The sequence below is a fragment of the Bufo gargarizans genome, chromosome 5 (assembly GCF_014858855.1).
Source record: "Bufo gargarizans isolate SCDJY-AF-19 chromosome 5, ASM1485885v1, whole genome shotgun sequence".
In the NCBI taxonomy this organism is placed as follows: Eukaryota; Metazoa; Chordata; class Amphibia; order Anura; family Bufonidae; genus Bufo; species Bufo gargarizans.
The window spans coordinates 478,829,356-478,847,806 of NC_058084.1; the positions used below are offsets into that span (position 1 = coordinate 478,829,356).

At 47.2% G+C, this 18,451-nt stretch overlaps 1 protein-coding gene across 2 annotated transcripts; it reads left to right on the plus strand.

Moving 5' to 3' along the window:
• Positions 1–573: 573 nt before the first annotated feature.
• On the plus strand, positions 574–16,711 carry ASB4 (ankyrin repeat and SOCS box containing 4). 2 transcript variants are annotated; one of them, XM_044294798.1, is made up of 5 exons: positions 576–988; positions 4,214–4,513; positions 7,010–7,500; positions 9,572–9,685; positions 15,622–16,706. In XM_044294798.1, exons 1-5 carry the CDS (start codon positions 799–801, stop codon positions 15,808–15,810), a joined length of 1,284 nt encoding a protein of 427 aa, XP_044150733.1. In that variant the 5' UTR covers positions 576–798; the 3' UTR covers positions 15,811–16,706. The 2 variants fall into 2 exon arrangements, with proteins under 2 accessions (XP_044150734.1, XP_044150733.1); XM_044294799.1 differs by lacking the exon at positions 9,572–9,685 and having other exon boundaries at positions 574–988; positions 15,622–16,711.
• Positions 16,712–18,451: the final 1,740 nt, after the last annotated feature.

Sequence of the window (18,451 nt, forward strand, 5' to 3'; positions counted from 1 at the left end):
TAAAGACAGACTAGATTACAGAAAGTGAATTACTGCATAAAGAAGAAGCTGAGATCTAGAGCCAGCCTGTTAGCACAGCAGAGCCAGAGAGCAACAGATGTAGCAGAGAGGAGTTTGCCTGCCACAGTTAATGCCAAAGCCTGCTGGAAACCAAGATAAAGCCTGTAAATCGTTTGGAAAAATGTTTATCCAAGTAAAGCTGTTATCACAAGGTCTGGACTCAAGTTATTTCTTTCATCCCCTTCATCAACTACCCCCTTTTTCTGCACTTCGGAAGGCCACGTCTGGGGTTCCAGCGTATCCAAGTAGGAGCACCGTGACACATGCAACACCATTAAGGGACATTTAGGCCACCCTACACCACTCTGGCATTCCTACACCTGGGTACCATCAACTACCACTATATCACTAATAAGGGGCCCTGTGCCCGTGTTGCTTCACTGCTACTGGCATCACGACATATATGTACTTTAAGAAACCCCAAGTAGTGCGCACGATGGATGCAGCACATGCCTGTCCACCGCTCCATTCAAGTCTATGTAGATAGTCCGGTACAAGCGCTTTGCATTGAGGTGTTCCTCTGTCCTCAGGATGTTTCTTTATCACGACGGACACCTGAGAAAGTCATCATGGATCCTGTGTCCACAGTGTCATCTAAAATTAGTTCCTCCAAAGTTTACAAGTTGCAGGGTATAAATAGTCAGGGCAGCCATGGCCGGGTGATAGAGTTACCGATGCCCAGCCACGACTTTAGCTTCTTATAGGTAGAGGACATGTTTACTGCCACTCGCTGCAGACATGGGCACGAATGCCGGACAGAGATGTACCCGCACCCTGTCAAACCAGCTCCTGAAGGACACGCTTCTCCGGGCCCTCCAAGCAAATGACTACCTGACGGTGGAAAGTATACTGGATGAGGGCAAGATGGATGTGGACACCATATTTGAGATGCCGGATGAAGGTTTGGTCCTGGCATCCTACAAATCAGGTATGAACCAGCAAAGCGTTCAGAGAGCTGCATGGCAAAGCTGTGGGTCAGTATCTTGGCACATAGTTCTGTGGGCTTTGGGTAAGGGATTTAAAGAGGTGTAAGCTGAAGGTCCTGGACCCCAATGCAAAATCTGTTAAAGGGCCCCCACCTACCATGTGTCATCTATATTACTGGAGTCTTCTTATGTGGCAGAGGAGCCCTCGCAGGCACCAGGACCCCCGTACATCTACACCCTGGGGGTTACTGCACTCAGGATGACTAAGCAGATGTGCGATGTGCTACAAAACCCAGGCCACTGCTGTTGCCCATAAAGTTGGACCACTGCCTGGGGTTGCATCACCTGATGTTACAAGGAAAGCCAAGTCGAACCTGCTCCACACACAGGAATAAAAGCTCCGTTATGTAAGGGGATGTTCACACAAGGCATAATTGTTGCATAAATTTCTGCTACTGTTCTGTCGATCTGAATAGGGCTTGTAGAAATTCTTGCACCTGATTCAGGAACAACTCGATTCAAATGTAAGGAATTGATTTAATAGTCACAAAAAATGTCTGCAACATAAGAAGTAAGTTCTGCAGTTTAGATGTAGAATAAATCTGAATAAACAATGCCTTCCCATTGCAAATAATGTTACATTACTTATCCTGTACTGATCCTGAGTTACATCCTGTATTATACTCCAGAGCTGCACTCACTATTCTGCTGGTGCAGTCACTGTGTACATACATTACTTATTCTGTACTGATCCTGAGTTACATCCTGTATTATACTCCAGAGCTGCACTCTCTATTCTGCTGGTGGAGTCACTGTGTACATACATTACTTATTCTGTACTGATCCTGAGTTACATCCTGTATTATACTCCAGAGCTGCACTCACTATTCTGCTGGTGCAGTCACTGTGTACATACATTACATTACTTATCCTGTACTGACCCTGAGTTACATCCTGTATTATACTCCAGAGCTGCACTCACTATTCTGCTGGTGCAGTCACTGTGTACATACATTACATTACTTATCCTGTACTGACCCTGAGTTACATCCTGCATTATACTCCAGAGCTGCACTCACTATTCTGCTGGTGCAGTCACTGTGTACATACATTACATTACTTATCCTATACTGATCCTGAGTTACATCCTGTATTATACTCCAGAGCTGCACTCATTATTCTGCTGGTGGAGTCTCTGTATACATACATTACTTATCCTGTACTGATCCTGAGTTACATCCTGTATTATACTCCAGAGCTGCACTCACTATTCTGCTGGTGCAGTCACTGTGTACATACATTACGTATCCTGTACTGATCCTGAGCTACATCCTGTATTATACTTCCGAGCTGCACTCACTATTCTGCTGGTGGAGTCACTGTGTACATACATTACATTACTTATCCTGTACTGACCCTGAGTTACATCCTGCATTATACTCCAGAGCTGCACTCACTATTCTGCTGGTGCAGTCACTGTGTACATACATTACATCACTTATCCTGTACTGATCCTGAGTTACATTCTGTATTATACTCCAGAGCTGCACTCACTATTCTGCTGGTGGAGTCACTGTGTACATACATTACTTATTCTGTACTGATCCTGAGTTACATCCTGTATTATACTCCAGAGCTGCACTCACTATTCTGCTGGTGGAGTCACTGTGTACATACATTACTTATTCTGTACTGATCCTGAGTTACATCCTGTATTATACTCCAGAGCTGCACTCACTATTCTGCTGGTGCAGTCACTGTGTACATACATTACATTACTTCTCCTGTACTGATCCTGAGTTACATCCTGTATTATACTCCAGAGCTGCACTCACTATTCTGCTGGTGGATTCACTATGTACATACATTACATCACTTATCCTGTACTGATCCTGAGTTACATCCTGTATTATACTCCAGAGCTGCACTCACTATTCTGCTGGTGCAGTCACTGTGTACATACATTACATTACTTATCCTGTACTGATCCTGAGTTACATCCTGTATTATACTCCAGAGCTGCACTCACTATTCTGCTGGTGCAGTCACTGTGTACATACATTACATTACTTATCCTGTACTGATCCTGAGTTACATCATGTATTATACTCCAGAGCTGCACTCACTATTCTGCTGGTGGAGTCACTGTGTACATACATTACATTACTTATCCTGTACTGATCCTGAGTTACATCCTGTATTATACTCCAGAGCTGCACTCATTATTCTGCTTGTTAGTCGTGTAATTGCCCAATATATTCTTTATAATGTGTCTTAGGCTTATTTAAGACCTCCTTAAGACCATCCTCTAAAATGGTCTATTAGAGCTCATGCACACGACTGTTGTTGTTTTGCGGTCTGCAAATTGTGGATGCGCAAAACACGGATACCAGCCGTGTGCATTCAGCATTTTGCGGAACAGAACATCCGGCCCGTAATAGAACAGTCCTATCCTTATAATAGGACATGTGGTTTTTTTTTTGGGGGGGGGGGGGACATATGGACACGGATTGCACACAGAGTCATTTCAGGTTCCACATACGGGCCGCAAAAAAAGCGGAACAGACACGGACAAAAAATACATTCGTGTGCATGAGCCCTTACTAGAATAAGCTATAACACGGCCATCATACAGGTCTGAGCTCTGGGAGCTCCATAAGAGTGAAGGGATCGAGGTGCCAACCAGTGCTGCTGCCCCCTTTTATTCTCAGGGTTGTGGGGGGTCCCAGCTATCTGACCACCACCGATCATTAAATTATGGCAAATCACTTAATAATATAGTTGGAATACACCTTTAATTTTGCTGCATTTTAGGGTTTGCATTACCTGCACTGCTTCTACTGAGCTGCACAGACTTGACCATAGAGCCATGTAGGGTCCTTGTTTTGGGACATAATGTAGACCTTTATATACAGCCATATTAAATCTGTTTGAACCCCATCTTTAAAAAGACTCTGCAATGTGGCATTCCCCTACGGTGCTTCCTCTATGTCAGTCTTCACTGTACCTCTGACATTTTATTCATGAACTCTGAGATTGGATGAAGTGCAATGCCATTGGTAAACAGTACTGGATCTGTGACCTCAATCTACAGTGTAAATTTCAAAAAGGATTCTTTTTTTTGTCCCAAAAACAGTGAGTGCCCCTCTTGTCCACAGGCAGTGTCTGGTATTGCAGCTCAGTTCCATTCGAGTGTATGGGCTACATCCTTCTTATTTATCCTTCAGGTTACTGGATGCCCAGTTTTAAGCTGACGGCCTCGTGGGCGACAGGGCTGCACATCACGGCTATGCTGGGACATTTGGAAAGCCTGCAGGTTCTCCTGGACCATAAAGCCTCCATCAACAGCAAGCCGAACGGAAAGACCCCGCTACATGTCGCCTGCGAGGTGGCCAACCTGGACTGCGTCAAGATTCTGATCGCCCACGGTGCCAGGCTCAATGTGTTCTCAGTCAGCGGGCATACCCCATTACATTACTGCAAAACCAAGGAGTCTGTGAGGTGCGCCAAAGAGCTACTCTGGAGCGGTAAGGGGCCCTTCATTGAAGGGTTTTGTCACTTCTGGGGGTTCCGGACAATTGGATCTAAGGATATCTAGAAATAAAAAGTGACGATTGCATAATAATGGGCTCTGCAGCTTTCTAATCGAAAGTGCATAGCAATTATTCACCTTGTTAAGATCTCTGCCTGCTGTCAGTGAATGAGGACATTCCTGTTTAAATCAAGAGGCTGAATATATTTCCAATGATAATACTTCTGACAGCTGAAGATTTGTTACAGTTGTATCCAGTCTAGATACTTCTCTGGGAGTTGAACAACCTTTAGAGTGTGGTATAACCCTGGACTGCATGGGCGGATTGGCCTTAGACCTTACAGGGAAATTTCCCAGTGAGCGGATGCCCCGGGGGCCGCCTGGGCCCTCCTTATAGCCGGGCAGTGGAAGTTTTTGGGGATGTATTTTGTGTTGCTTGCCTCAGTATTTTGTAAAGGACTGTGGTATTTGGCTCTGTTGGAGTGGTATAATGTGCCGCAATATGGTAGTGCTGGTCCTGCCTTCCATCAATTTGGACCCAACTACAAAATGGGGCCACTTTTAGCATTTTTTTCCAGGACCACTTTAAAGTTTGTAGTCCGCCCCTGCGTGACTTCAACTATTCCCTATGGATAAAGAAGGTGAATGTGACTCCTCCCAAAACTGTGACTGGCAGAGACCCCTAATAACAGTGAAAGTCTCCATCAGTCCAATAGCGCAGAAAACCCCCACTCCGTTCCCCAGATGTAGTAGCACAACAGCAACCGCCATCCCTTTTATCAACAATAGTAGCACAGCAACTCCCACTTTTCCCCCCAGTAGTCATAGCACAGCAACTCCCACTTTTCCCCCTAGTAGTCATAGCACAGCAACTCCCACTTTTCCCCCCAGTAGTCATAGCACAGCAACTCCCACTCTTCCCCCCAGTAGTCATAGCACAGCAACTCCCACTCTTCCCCCCAGTAGTCATAGCACAGCAACTCCCACTCGTCCCCCCAGTAGTCATAGCACAGCAACTCCCACTTTTCCCCCTAGTAGTAGTAGTAGAACAACTTCCACTCTTTTCCCCAACAGTAACAGCATAGCAACAAATCCTCTTTCCCTAATAGTAGCACAGCATTTCCCACATTTCCCCCCCAGCAGTAAAGGCACTAGGCACAGTCACCCCTACTTTTCCTCAGCCCAGCAGTGGAAACACATCAATCCTCACTGTTTTCCCCAGCAGTAATAGCACAGCAACCCCTATTATTTTCCCCAGTAGTAGTAGCAGAACAGCAATGCCCACTGTTTTCCCTGCAGTAAAAGCACAACTCCCATTATTCCCCCCAGTATTAGTAACACAGTAATCCCCACTGTTTCCCCAGCAGTAATAGCACAGCAACCCCTATTATTCTCCCCAGTAGTAGCAGCAAAGCAATCCTTATTCTTTCCCTAGCAGTAATAGCACAGCAATCTCCATTCTTTCCCCCAGTAGTATTATCACAGTAACCCCCATTATTTTCCCCAGTGGCAGTAGCACAGCAATCCCCGCTGTTTTTCAGTAAAACACAACAACTCCCATTATTCCCCCCAGTAGTAGTAGCAGCACAAAACCTCCATTATTCTCCCAAGTAGTGTTAGCACAGTAACCTCCATTCTTTCCCCCAGTAGTGTTAGCACAGTAACCCCCATTCTTTCCCCCAGTAGTGTTAGCACAGTAACCTCCATTCTTTCCCCCAGTAGTGTTAGCACAGTAACCCCCATTCTTTCCCCCAGTAGTGTTAGCACAGTAACCCCCATTCTTTCCCCCAGTAGTGTTAGCACAGTAAGGGCTTGAATGGGTCCGCAATCACGGAGAGGCGGAACGGAAGCACAGATTGGAACCCCACGGAAGCACTACGGCATGCTTCCGTGATGTTTTTGTCCGTGCCTCCGCACCGCAAAAAAATAGAACATGTTCAATTTTTTTGCAGTGTGGACGGATCATGGACCCATTCAAGTTGAATGGGTCTCGATCCGTCCCGGACGCCACATGGACATTGTCTGTGCATTGGAGACCGCAAATTGTTGTCCCCAATGCACGGAACGGCCGCACAATGGCCGTGTGAATAAGCCCTAACCCCTATTCTTTTCCCCAGTAGTATTAGCACAGCAACCTTGTATTAAGTGTAAGGGCGCCTTCGCACTTTGCGGATTATGTTGCAGAATTTAAACCAACTTAAAACCAGTTCCATTCAGTTGAATGGGGGCGGCAAGCACATGGATATCTGCAAGCCCCATTCAGGTGAAGGGAACTGATTTTCAGTTGCGGAAAATTCTGCAACAAAATCTGCAGCGTGTCAATTGAAGCTGGAGGTAAGGGGGTGAAGCCGCAGCTTTTTATTCATTGCTTTAATGAAACATAGGAGGGGAAGCAGAAGGAAGGGTAAAGACCCAAACCTGAAGGCGACACACAACATTTCTGGCTCTGCTACATCCACAGCTGCCTAATGAATGTTTGGTTGGCTTTTAGGTGCAGATGTAAACCTGCAGAGTGACAATCAGACCCAGGAGACCCCTCTTCACACCGCCGCCCGGATAGGAATCCCAGAACTTGTGGGGTTCTACGTTAAACACGGGGCGATCGTGGACAGTGTGAACTCGACCCTGGAAACACCTCTCTCCACCGCTGCCTACTGGGCACTAAATATTAAGGAGCAGAGATACAGCAGCAGGCACCACCTCATCTGCAGGATGCTGCTGGACTACAACGCCAACGTCAACTCCCGAGACATCGACCGCAAGTCGCCCCTGCACAAGGCGGCATGGAACTGCGACCATATCCTCATGCACATGATGCTGGAGGCGGGCGCCCAGGCCACCACCATGGATGTCAATGGATGTGCCCCCCAACAGTATGTCCTAAAGGTCACGTCTGTCCGCGCCGCTGGTCAGCCTGAAATCTGCTACCAGCTCCTACTGAACCATGGAGCGGCCAGGATATATCCCCCGCAGTTCCATAAGGTGAATGATCTGCATCTGCATCGGCCATGGTTATAGGTGCTTGTCTCCATCTGCAGCTTTCTAATATACTTTCTATATTAATTCATTGTACTTCTCAAGCTCTCTGCATGCTGTCAGTGAATGGAAGATCTTCACTGTTTACAGCAGATGAAAATCTGTCCTGGTCATAGGGCAGACACCCAGGTGCAGGCTCATTACACAACCAAGACCAATTTTTCATTCACTAGAAGTAAACAGTGAGGGTTACCGTTCACTGGCAACAAGCAGAGTTTAGAAACCAGATATAAAGCATATTAAAAAGTAGCACCTTTTTAATATAGAGTGAATGTATTTTATTTTCTGAAACTGGCACTGTTTATGGGGGGCACTGTACTGGCACTGTTTATGGGGGGCACTCTGTTGGCACTGTTTATGGGGGTGCACTCTGTTGGCACTGTTTATGGGGGTGCACTCTGTTGGCACTGTTTATGGGGGGCACTGCTGACACTGTTTATGGGGGACACTCTTCTGGCATTGTTTATGAGGGGCACTCTGCTGGTACGGTTTATGAGGGGCACTCTGCTGGCACGGTTTGAGGGGGCACTCTGCTGGCACGGTTTGAGGGGGCACTCTGCTGGCACTGTTTAGGAGGGGGAACTCTGCTGGCACTGTTTGAGGGGCACTCTGCTGGCACTATTTATGAGGGGGCACTATGCTGGCACTGTTTATGAGGGGGCACTCTGCTGACACTGTTTATGAGGGGGTACTCTGCTGACACTGTTTATGAGGGGGTACTCTGCTGACACTGTTTATGAGGGGGTACTCTGCTGACACTGTTTATGAGGGGGTACTCTGCTGACACTGTTTATGGGGGGCACTGTTGGCACTGTTTATGAGGGGGCACTCTGCTGACACTGTTTATGAGGGGGTACTCTGCTGACACTGTTTATGAGGGGGCACTGCTGACACTGTTTATGGGGGGCACTGTTGGCACTGTTTATAGGGGGCACTCTGTTGGCACTGTTTATGAGGGGGCACTCTGCTGGCACTGTTTATGGGGGGGCACTCTGCTGGCACTGTTTATGGGGGGGCACTCTTCTGGCACTGTTTATGGGGGGCACTCTGTTGGCACTATTTATGGAGGGGCACTCTGTTGGCACTATTTATGGGAGGCACTCTGCTGGCACTGTTTATGGAGGGGCACTCTGCTGGCACTGTTTATGGGAGGCACTGTGCTGGCACTGTTTATAGGGGCACTCTGCTGGCACTGTTTATGGGGGGCACTGTACTGGCAATGTTTATAGGGGGCACTCTGGTGACACTGTTTATGAGGGTGCACTGTTGGCACTGTTTATAGGGGGCACTCTGTTGGCACTGTTTATGGGGGGGCACTGCTGACACTGTTTATAGAGGGACACTGTTCTGACACTGTTTATGAGGGGGCACTCTGCTGGCACTGTTTATGGGAGGCACTGCTAACACTGTTTATGGAGGGGCACTCTGCTGGCACTGTTTATGGAGGGGCCCTCTTCTGGCACAGTTTATGGAGGGGCACTCTGCTGGCACTGTTTATGGAGGGGCACTCTGCTGGCACTGTTTATGGAGGGGCACTCTGCTGGCACTGTTTATGGAGGGGCACTCTGCTGGCACTGTTTATGGAGGGGCACTCTGCTGGCACTGTTTATGGGGGGCACTCTTCTGGCACTGTTTATGGGGGCACTGTACTGGCACTGTTGATGGGGCTGGCTCTCTCCTGGCACTGTTTATGAGGGGGCACTCTGCTGGCACTGTTTATGGGGGGCACTCTGCTGGCACTGTTTATGGGGGGCACTCTGCTGGCACTGTTTATGAGGGGCACTCTGCTGGTACTGTTTATGAGGGGCACTCTGCTGGTACTGATTATGAGGGGCACTCTGCTGGCACTGTTTATGGGGGGCACTCTGCTGGCACTGTTTATGGGGGGCACTCTGCTGTCACTGCTAGCTGTGTGTGAATATGCCATTTGTAAAATATCTGATAGTCGCCCAGGTTGTTCTTGTGCCGGGCACCCGTACTGGTGACAGATGGCACTGACTCCATGGTAAATCCTCAGGTCTTACAGGAATGCCACTCCTATCCCAGAGCAGTGGAAGTCATGGTCAACGCCTACGAGCACATAAAGGCGACATACAAATGGAATAACGCCATTCCGGAGGACGACCTGGAGGTAACGGGAGCGAGACAGATGGAATGGATGGGAATGCCTGATGAGAGTGATTGTTTCCTGTATTACCACCTGGTGTCTCATTGCAGATTCTTTTTTGTAATTCGACTTTAAAGGAGTATTCCCATCTATTCATATGGAGACTGTGGTGAATATGCAAACTCCAAGGTCCTACGAACACCCGCTTTAAATTCAACAACCCCCCCCCCCCTTTTTTTTTTTTACTTAAAAAAGTAGGTCCCCAGTTCTGTGCTGATTGATTTTGTGATCTCCGGCCCCCAATCACACAGCCACAGCGCTGTATGGTAAAACTCCAATAGGTGGCGCTCTTTAGTTATGGTATAGTAAACTTGTATGCCGTGATCTCCCCCTAGTGGTAACTGCACAAATGTGGCTGTGCATGAGAATGGACTGGTATTGCACTGTTCTTTTGGGGGGGCACAATTTTGTGGGTGGGGTGCGGCACTCTACTGGCATTCATTCATTTTTCAGTATTACATTATTATTATTTTTTCATATTTTGCACATTTTTTTATATACTTGAATTTCAATTTCTCAACACTTTTGAGATCTCTGGTTGCTGTCAGTGAATAAAAGCATTGATGCAGATTCACTAACAGTGTAAACATGGATCAGACAGTCTAGAGATGATGGGCACGGGGGTTTCTTCTTTTTGGCACATTTTCTTTAGGGCTCATTCTGACGGCTGTATGCTGTCCGCAAAAATGCGGATCCGTTTTTTTGCAGATTAGATGCACACCTATGACTTCTATGGGGTTCTTTTCTTCCGTTCTACAGGTCCGCAAAACATAAAACATGTCCTATACTTGTCAGTGAAAATCAGGACGTGGGTCCGCAAAAATGCGGAATGCAATCCATTTTTTTGCGGACATGCTGAACTGTGTCTAAAAAAAAAACGGATCCGCATTTTTGCGGAGAGCATACAGCAGTCTGAATGAGTTCTTACTAATAGGTAAACAACTAGATGAGACATTATGCCCGTAAAATGCACCAGATTTTGGCACATCACGTAAATCTGCCCAATAAAAGTCTACGTTCTGTCTCCACCGGGCACTGCTATGTGCCATGCGCTGGTATACCACGACTGATACATTGTAGCAGAGAGATGTGTGCCGCTTCTGCTATTGTATGTAGTTTTCAGAGCATTGTCTGGATTGGATGCCATAGTGGCACTCAGGTGGATGCAGAGTGCACTGCTAGGCAGCGGTGCCCACAACAGCTGCTGCCAGGTAAAGCAGCCACCCAGCAGCCCCCCCTCCGCTCAGCATCTAATACACGTCATCTACCACGGCTCCATAAGGGCTTGTTGACACGACCGTGGTCTGGTTTCGCATCCGAGCCGCATTTTTTGCGGCTTGGGTGCGGACCCATTCACTTCAATGGGGCCGCAAAAGATGCAGACAGCACTCTGTGTGCTATCCGCATCCGTTGCTCCGTTCCGTGGCCCCTCAAAAATTATAGATCTATAATGGGCCACCCGTTCCGTAAATTGCGGAAGGCACACGAGCGGCATCCGTGTTTTGCGGATCCGCAATTTGCGAACCGCAAAAGACGGCACGTTCGTGTAAACGAGCCCTAAGGCTCCTTTCACACAAGCGAGCTTTGCTGCGCGGGTGCAATGCGTTATGCGAATGCATGGTGCCCGCACTGAATCCTGACCTATTCATTTCAATGGGGCTGTGCACATGAGCGTTGGTTTTCACGCATCACTTGTGCGTTGCCTGAAAATCCCAGCATGTTCTATATTCTGCGTTTTTCACGCAACGCTGGCCCCATAGAAGTGAATGGGGCTGCGTGAAAAACGCATCACATCCGCAAGCAAGTGCAGGTGCAATGCGTCTTTTACTGATGGTTGCTAAGAGATGTTGTTTGTAAACCTTCAGTGTTTTATCACGCGCGTGAAAAAAACGCATCAAAACGCATTGAACGCGAGCGGAAAAAACTGAACCACTGAACACAGCAGACAAAACTGACTGCAATTGCTTGCGCAATGGTGCGAGTTTTCCTGAACGCATCCGGACCTAATCCGGATCGTTCGTGTGAAAGAGACCCAAGGCCTCCTGCACACGAATGTGTGCGCCCCGTGGTCGTGCTGTGGCCCGCAAAATGCAGACCGCAATGCACGAACACCGTCCGTGGGGCAGCCGCAGCAGATCGCGGACCCATTCACTTTAATGGGTCCGCGATCCGGCCGTTCCGCAAAAAGATAGGACATGTTCTATCTTTTTGTGGAAAGGAAGTACGGGACGAAACCCCACGGAAGCACTCCGAAGTGCTCCCGTAGGGTTCTGTTCCGTGCTTCCGTTCCGCACCATTCCGCATCTCCGGATTTGCGGACCCATTGAATTGAATGGGTCCGCATCCGTCATGCGGAATGCACACGGAACAGTGCCCGTGTATTGCGGATCCACAAATGCGGTCCGCAATACGGCCACGGAGCGCACACGTTTGTGTGCAGGAGGCCCTAACTGTGTGAGAGGATAGGAGTACGTGTGTACAGTGCGTACAGTACATGCGTGTAGGCGTGTATTCACTGTATGTATGTGGAGCGTGTGTTCATGCATGTGGGAGGGGAGTAAATACATGTGTCATTTGTGTGTATATGTATATATTTATAGCAATGAATAGTTATTTTTTTATAGCTAGAGAAATAGATAGATATAGATCCTATACAGACCTCATACTTCTCACAGGTGAGGGTTTGTTACAATTGTATTCAGTCTAGACCGTCCTCTGATACATTGTTGCATAATCTCAGGACAGGAGAGATTGGTGTTCAGCTCACAGAGCATTGTCTAGACTGGATACAATTGTAACAAACTCTCAGCTGTGAGAATCATTAGGTCCCTTTCACACGAGTGAGTTTTCCGCGCAGGTACAATGCGTGAGGTGAACGCATTGCACCCGCACTGAATCCGGACCCATTCATTTCTATGGGGCTGTGCACATGAGCGGTGATTTTCACGCATCACTTGTGCGTTGCGTGAAAATCGCAGCATGCTCTATATTCTGCGTTTTTCACGCAACGCAGGCCCTATAGAAGTGAATGGGGCTGCGTGAAAATCGCAAGCATCCACAAGCTAGTGCGGATGCGGTGCGATTTTCACGCACGGTTGCTAGGAGACGATCGGGATGGAGACCCGATCATTATTATTTTCCCTTATAACATGGTAATAAGGGAAAATAATAGCATTCTGAATACAGAATGCATAGAACAATAGCGCTGGAGGGGTTAAAAAAATATAAAAAATTATATAACTCACCTTAATCCACTTGTTCGCACAGCCGGCTTCTCTTCTGTCTTCTTCTTTGCTGTGCACGAGAAAAGGACCTGTGGTGATATCACTACGCTCATCACATGGTCCGTCACATGATCCATCACCATGATAAAAGATTATGTGATGGATCATGTGATGAACGCAGTGAGGTCATCAAAGGTCCTATTCCTCAAAGAAGAAGACAGAAGAGATGCCGGCTGTGCGAACAAGTGGATTAAGGTGAGTTAAATTATTTTTTATTTTTTTTTAACCCTTCCAGCGCTATTGTACTATGCATTCTGTATTCAGAATGCTATTATTTTCCCTTATAACCATGTTATAAGGGAAAATAATTACATCTACACAACCTTGAACCCAAACCTGAACTTCTGTGAAGAAGTTCGGGTCTGGGTACCACATTCAGTTTTTTATCACGTGCGTGCAAAACACATTGCACCCGCGTGACAAAACTGAACAACGGAACGCAATCGCAGTCAAAACTGACTACAATTGCATACCTACTCGCGCGGGTTTGCCGCAACTTATCCGGACCTTATCCGGACACGCTCGTCTGCAAGGGGCCTTAGGCCTCATGCACACCACTTTGTTTTTTTCCGCATCCGATCTACATTTTTTGCAGATTGGATGCGTACACATTGGGGGACATTTATCAATAATGGTGTAATTTGCGCCAAAAAAAATACTAACATTACAAATCAAAAGTGGTGATTTCTTTCACCTCATATCAAAAGGTGCACGCCACTTTTAAAATGTGACTTTTTGAAATATAAACTTGATTATTCGCCTATTTCACTTGATTTGCAACATTGTAACGCCAATAGCACTAAAATGTAACTTTTTAAAATCGATATGCGCCATTTCAGTCAACCATGGCAGACCACACTTGCAACTTTTGAAGTATTTCTGCGACATTTCCACTGGTAAATTGCGACTTTTGTCTCCGACTCCGGAGGTTTTTGTTAGGGTGGGTTCACACTGGCGTTAGGGATTCCGTTATAACCCTGTTATAACGGAAAATAATGGAATCTATAGGATGGAATGCAAAACAGAAGCCTTTAAGAGGCATTCCGTTTTGCTCCGTCCTAATAGAAGTCTATGGGAATCATAACGGATCCGTCTGGGTCCTGTCAACAGGACTTTGTTTTCCGTCTTGCATAAAGGGACCCAGACGGATCGGTTATGCTTTCCCATAGACTTCTATTAGGACGGAGCAAAACGGAATGCCTCTTAAAGGCTTCCGTTTAGCATTACGTCATAATGCAAGGCTATAGGCAGCAAAACGGATCCGTCCTTACGGCTTATGGATTCCGTTATTTTCCGTTATAACGGAAAGCCATAACGGACTCCATAACGCTAGTGTGAACCCACCCTTATTGTTTTGGTTTGTTGAATGTCAATTTACTGACAGAACCCGCTGTTTCCTTCATTTATATTAGGGCTCATGCAGACGGCCGTTGCTGTATTGCAGCCCGCAAACAGTGAATCCGCAATATACGGGCACCAGCCGCCCCCCCCCCCCCACTCCCCCGCATCACATATGCGGACCCATTCACTTGAATGGGTCCGCAATCCGGGAGATGCGGTGCGGTGCGGAACAGAGACACGGATCGGACGCCCACCGAAGCACGGCATGCACAACTTTTTTCGGGGCGGACAGCCGGATGCAGATTGCAGACCCTATTCAAGTGAATGGGTCCGTGATCCACATGCGGCAGCCCCACGGTCGGTGCCCGTGCATTGTGGACCACAAGGTCCACAGCATAGGCTCGGCCGGAACACGTTCGTGTGCATGAGGCCTTAGATAAAAATAAACGCCTCCTGTTTTTAATACTTACCGGTCACTTGTTCCAACGACGAGTTGGTTTTACGTTTCATAAATGCGACTTTTTGACAAAAAGTTGCATCTTTCTGCCATAAATGTGACTTTTTACATAAAACACGGCCACATAAGCCGGCTTAATTGTCTGCAACAATTTGAGCCGTTTCTGAGGATGAGAAATGAGGAGTAATATGCGCCAATTTGATAGCCCCGCCCACTTTAGGGTGAAATTTCTGGAGAAAACAGTTGATATATTTGGCACCAATCTTTTTTAGCGCATTTTATGCCTACGAGCTAATTCTGGTAAATGTCCCCCAATGACTTCAATGGAGCCACGTACGATGCGTGCAGCACCCCTTGTACTGTACATTTCCGTCCGTCCGTTCCGTGGCCCTGCAAAAAAATGTATCGTGTCCTAGTCTTGTCCATTTTGCAGACAAGGATAGACATTTTTTAGCATGGGCGGGAAGTAAGGAATGGAAAAATGCGGGAAGCACAGCGCCAGTATCTGTTTTGCGGATCCGTTATTTGCAGACCGGATATGGTCGTGTGCATGGGGCCTAAAATGCGAGATTCCCTTACATTGTGGAATTATTTATGCAATTGTCCACTACTTAGATTGGGTCTGTGGTTGGTTCTGTGCTCTGCGTCTTGTTTTTGATCCAGGGATCTGAGCAGGAAAGGAATTGTGTCACCCAGGGTCACATGACGTCGGTTGCCTGGTGCCATGTGCCTCCCGGTGCCAGCTACGGTGGGCATCACTAGGAATCCTCTCGGCTGTGTTCAGGCCTCGGTTCTATCTTGACTCTTGTGTTTTCCAGAGACATCAGGCGTTCTACGAATCGCTGTTTGAGGTGTGCAGTAACTCCCCGAGGTCGCTCATGCACCTGGCCCGGTGTGCCATCCGCACCATCTTATGGAAGAGGTGCCACCGCGTCATCCCTCAGTTGCCTCTGCCAACCACACTGAAGAAATACCTTCTGCTGGAACCACAGGGACGGCTCTATTAACGCCACGTCGTGCTCCGGCCCTGATGCAAGGCGGCACTTGTTGCATGGGATTCTGGGAACTCTAGCTTTAGGCTGCAGGAAGGGCCACAGACTGGCAGCGCCCGCAGAAGCAGATTGCCAATATCTGATTATATACGGTGCCATTCCGATCGTCCAGGAGGTTGAAACTATCACAGTGCTGGATTATCAGGGATTCTGAACTATTGGAGGTCCCTATAGTACAGGGATAGTCAACCTGCGGCCCTCCAGTTGTTGTAAAACTACAACTCCCATCATGCCCTCCAGTTGCAGGCTGTCTGGGCATGCTGGGAGTTGTAGTTTTGCAACAGCTGGAGGGCCGCAGGTTGGGCATCCCTACTATAGATATATATGTACATATAGATTAGAATGTGCGCGTATATAGACAGGGTGAGCCATGCAGCTACACAAGGGCCCTACAGGCCGGGGGCCACATCCTACTGTCACCTAAGGCCCTATGCTAATGACCCCCATTAAAGAGTGGCTAGCATCTAGATGGATATAAATTCTACCTACTCCTGTGCCATCATAATATACCGCATACCAGACTAGCAGGGTGACCCGACCATTGCCGGATTACTGGAATTTTACGCAAGGTAATATTCATGGTCAGGTTAACCCATTGTATACCGATGCATGGCTCAGGCCAGTTGTAGCAGCATCCAGCAGAGCCCGGGTGCGATGATGTCACCATGTATATGTCTTAATATATCATAATGCTGGAATAAAGTGCGAGTTCTGCTGCGTGCGGTATTATAATCCATGCCCGGCCGCACCGCATGACCCGGAGGAAGCTGGCAGCGAGGTGCCCAGAGAGCTCTGCATCCCAGGACTATAGATGATGGAGTGATTGGAAACTTGAAATATCCAGTTGTTGCCTTTCATACATACTGCAGACGTGTGGGCTAAACCAGTGTGAATGAGCACTTATGTAAAGTGCGGATGTAGCAGAGCTAGGTTTGTCACCTATAGAGCTGCATCGTGCATTTAGGGTTATGCAGCAGTCCTATGTAAAAGCACCAATAACACATCATGATAAAGCTGTGACATGTGAGTGGCTGCTCGTGTGTGTATGTGGAGCATTCATGTAGCTCTGTGACGGGTAATATGGTGTTAAAGTGCATCTGTCAGCAGATTTGTCTCTGACACTGGCTGGCCTGTTACATGTGCACTCGGCAGCTGAAGGCGTCTGTGTTGGTCCCATGTCCATATGTGTCCGCATTGCTGAGAAAAATTATGTTTTATTATATGCAAATGAGCCTCTAGGAGCAACGGGGGCGTTACCATTACACCTAGAGGCTCTGCTCTCCCTGCAACTGCCGCACCCTCTGCACTTTGATTGACAGGGCCAGGTGTGATGAGGTTTACACTGCCCGGTCCTGTCGATTAAAGTGCAGAGGACACGGCAGTTGCAGAGAGAGCTGAGCCTCTAGGTGTAATGGTTGCTCTATGCTCTATGGCTAGCACTACTACATATTACATATGTCTGGTACTGTTATATGTGCACTATTTACATGGCTGGCACTATTATATTTCCTCTTCTGGTGCTGTCATATATGCACTATGGATGGCACTGTCGTATATATTCCCTAAGGTTTGATATTGTTATACGTGTAGTATGGCCAGCACTATAATACATGGCACATGACTGGCACTGTTATACATGCCGTAAGGCTGAGGTTATTAGATGTCTGCTAAGGCTGGCACTATTATACTGATGCTTTTATATGTATATTACAGCTGGTTTTATTCTATACCTCTGACTAACACCATTCTACATGCTTATGACTGGCACCATTATAAGTGCTGTTATAATACTGTGTCGGGCATATTGTATTTGCCCCATGACTGACACTATTATATATGCCCTCAAACATTATTATATACGCCCTATGACCAGAATTATTACAATTTCCCTATGACTGGTGCAGTGTCCCACTCTGTGATGATCGTGGGCCTCTGTATAACCTCGGGCATATGTATACCAAATGTAATTCCTTATAGCTGGCTGTTTTAGTGTCATTACATCTATTCACCCCTAGGTGGTGCTGGCACCACTTATATATATCAGAGGGTTTGCTAATACTAGAGAGAAGAGGAGAACAGTAGAAGGAGGAGGAAGTACGTGATGTGTGAGGAGCAGAACAGGACAAGTCCAGGATGTAGCTGCCATTTCAGCCCCTTGGCTGTGGCCAGGCTGAGGGAGCATGGAGAACAGTGTTACAGCTACCTAGCACAGACCACAGTGAGTGACGGATATAAAATTGGCGTCACTGCGCCTTGTGAGAATAGGATAAATTGCCTATATGCTTTGAGAGAGACTTGAATGTGCTTTAACTCATTCCTGACAGTAGAGAATACAAACGTCTATATTGCCTGGAAAAAAGTCATTGTTTGGCTTGAAAGTGCATGGGGATACTGTGTAAAACTCATACTACAAAATCGCATTGTCAAAAGTTGGAAAATCGCATATTTCTTCTGCCACTACCACTGCTTGTTGTCATGGAATGGACACCAAAATGGCTGCCTGAGGGCCTTCTTGTTGTTTTTACTGCGCCATCACTGTGCCAACGCCCTGCTACTGGCAGGAAAAAGTAGTGACACCCCCTCAAAAGCGGGAAAA

What these genes read in the sequence shown, in the direction of transcription:
- ASB4 (XM_044294798.1), top strand. Translation starts at nt 799, where the DNA reads ATGGGCACGAATGCCGGACAGAGATGTACCCGCACCCTGTCAAACCAG. An exon ending in CAAAGAGCTACTCTGGAGCG is followed by an intron (nt 4,514 to 7,009) that starts GTAAGGGGCCCT and finishes GTTGGCTTTTAG; the next exon opens with GTGCAGATGTAAACCTGCAG. An exon ending in ATCCCCCGCAGTTCCATAAG is followed by an intron (nt 7,501 to 9,571) that starts GTGAATGATCTG and finishes GTAAATCCTCAG; the next exon opens with GTCTTACAGGAATGCCACTC.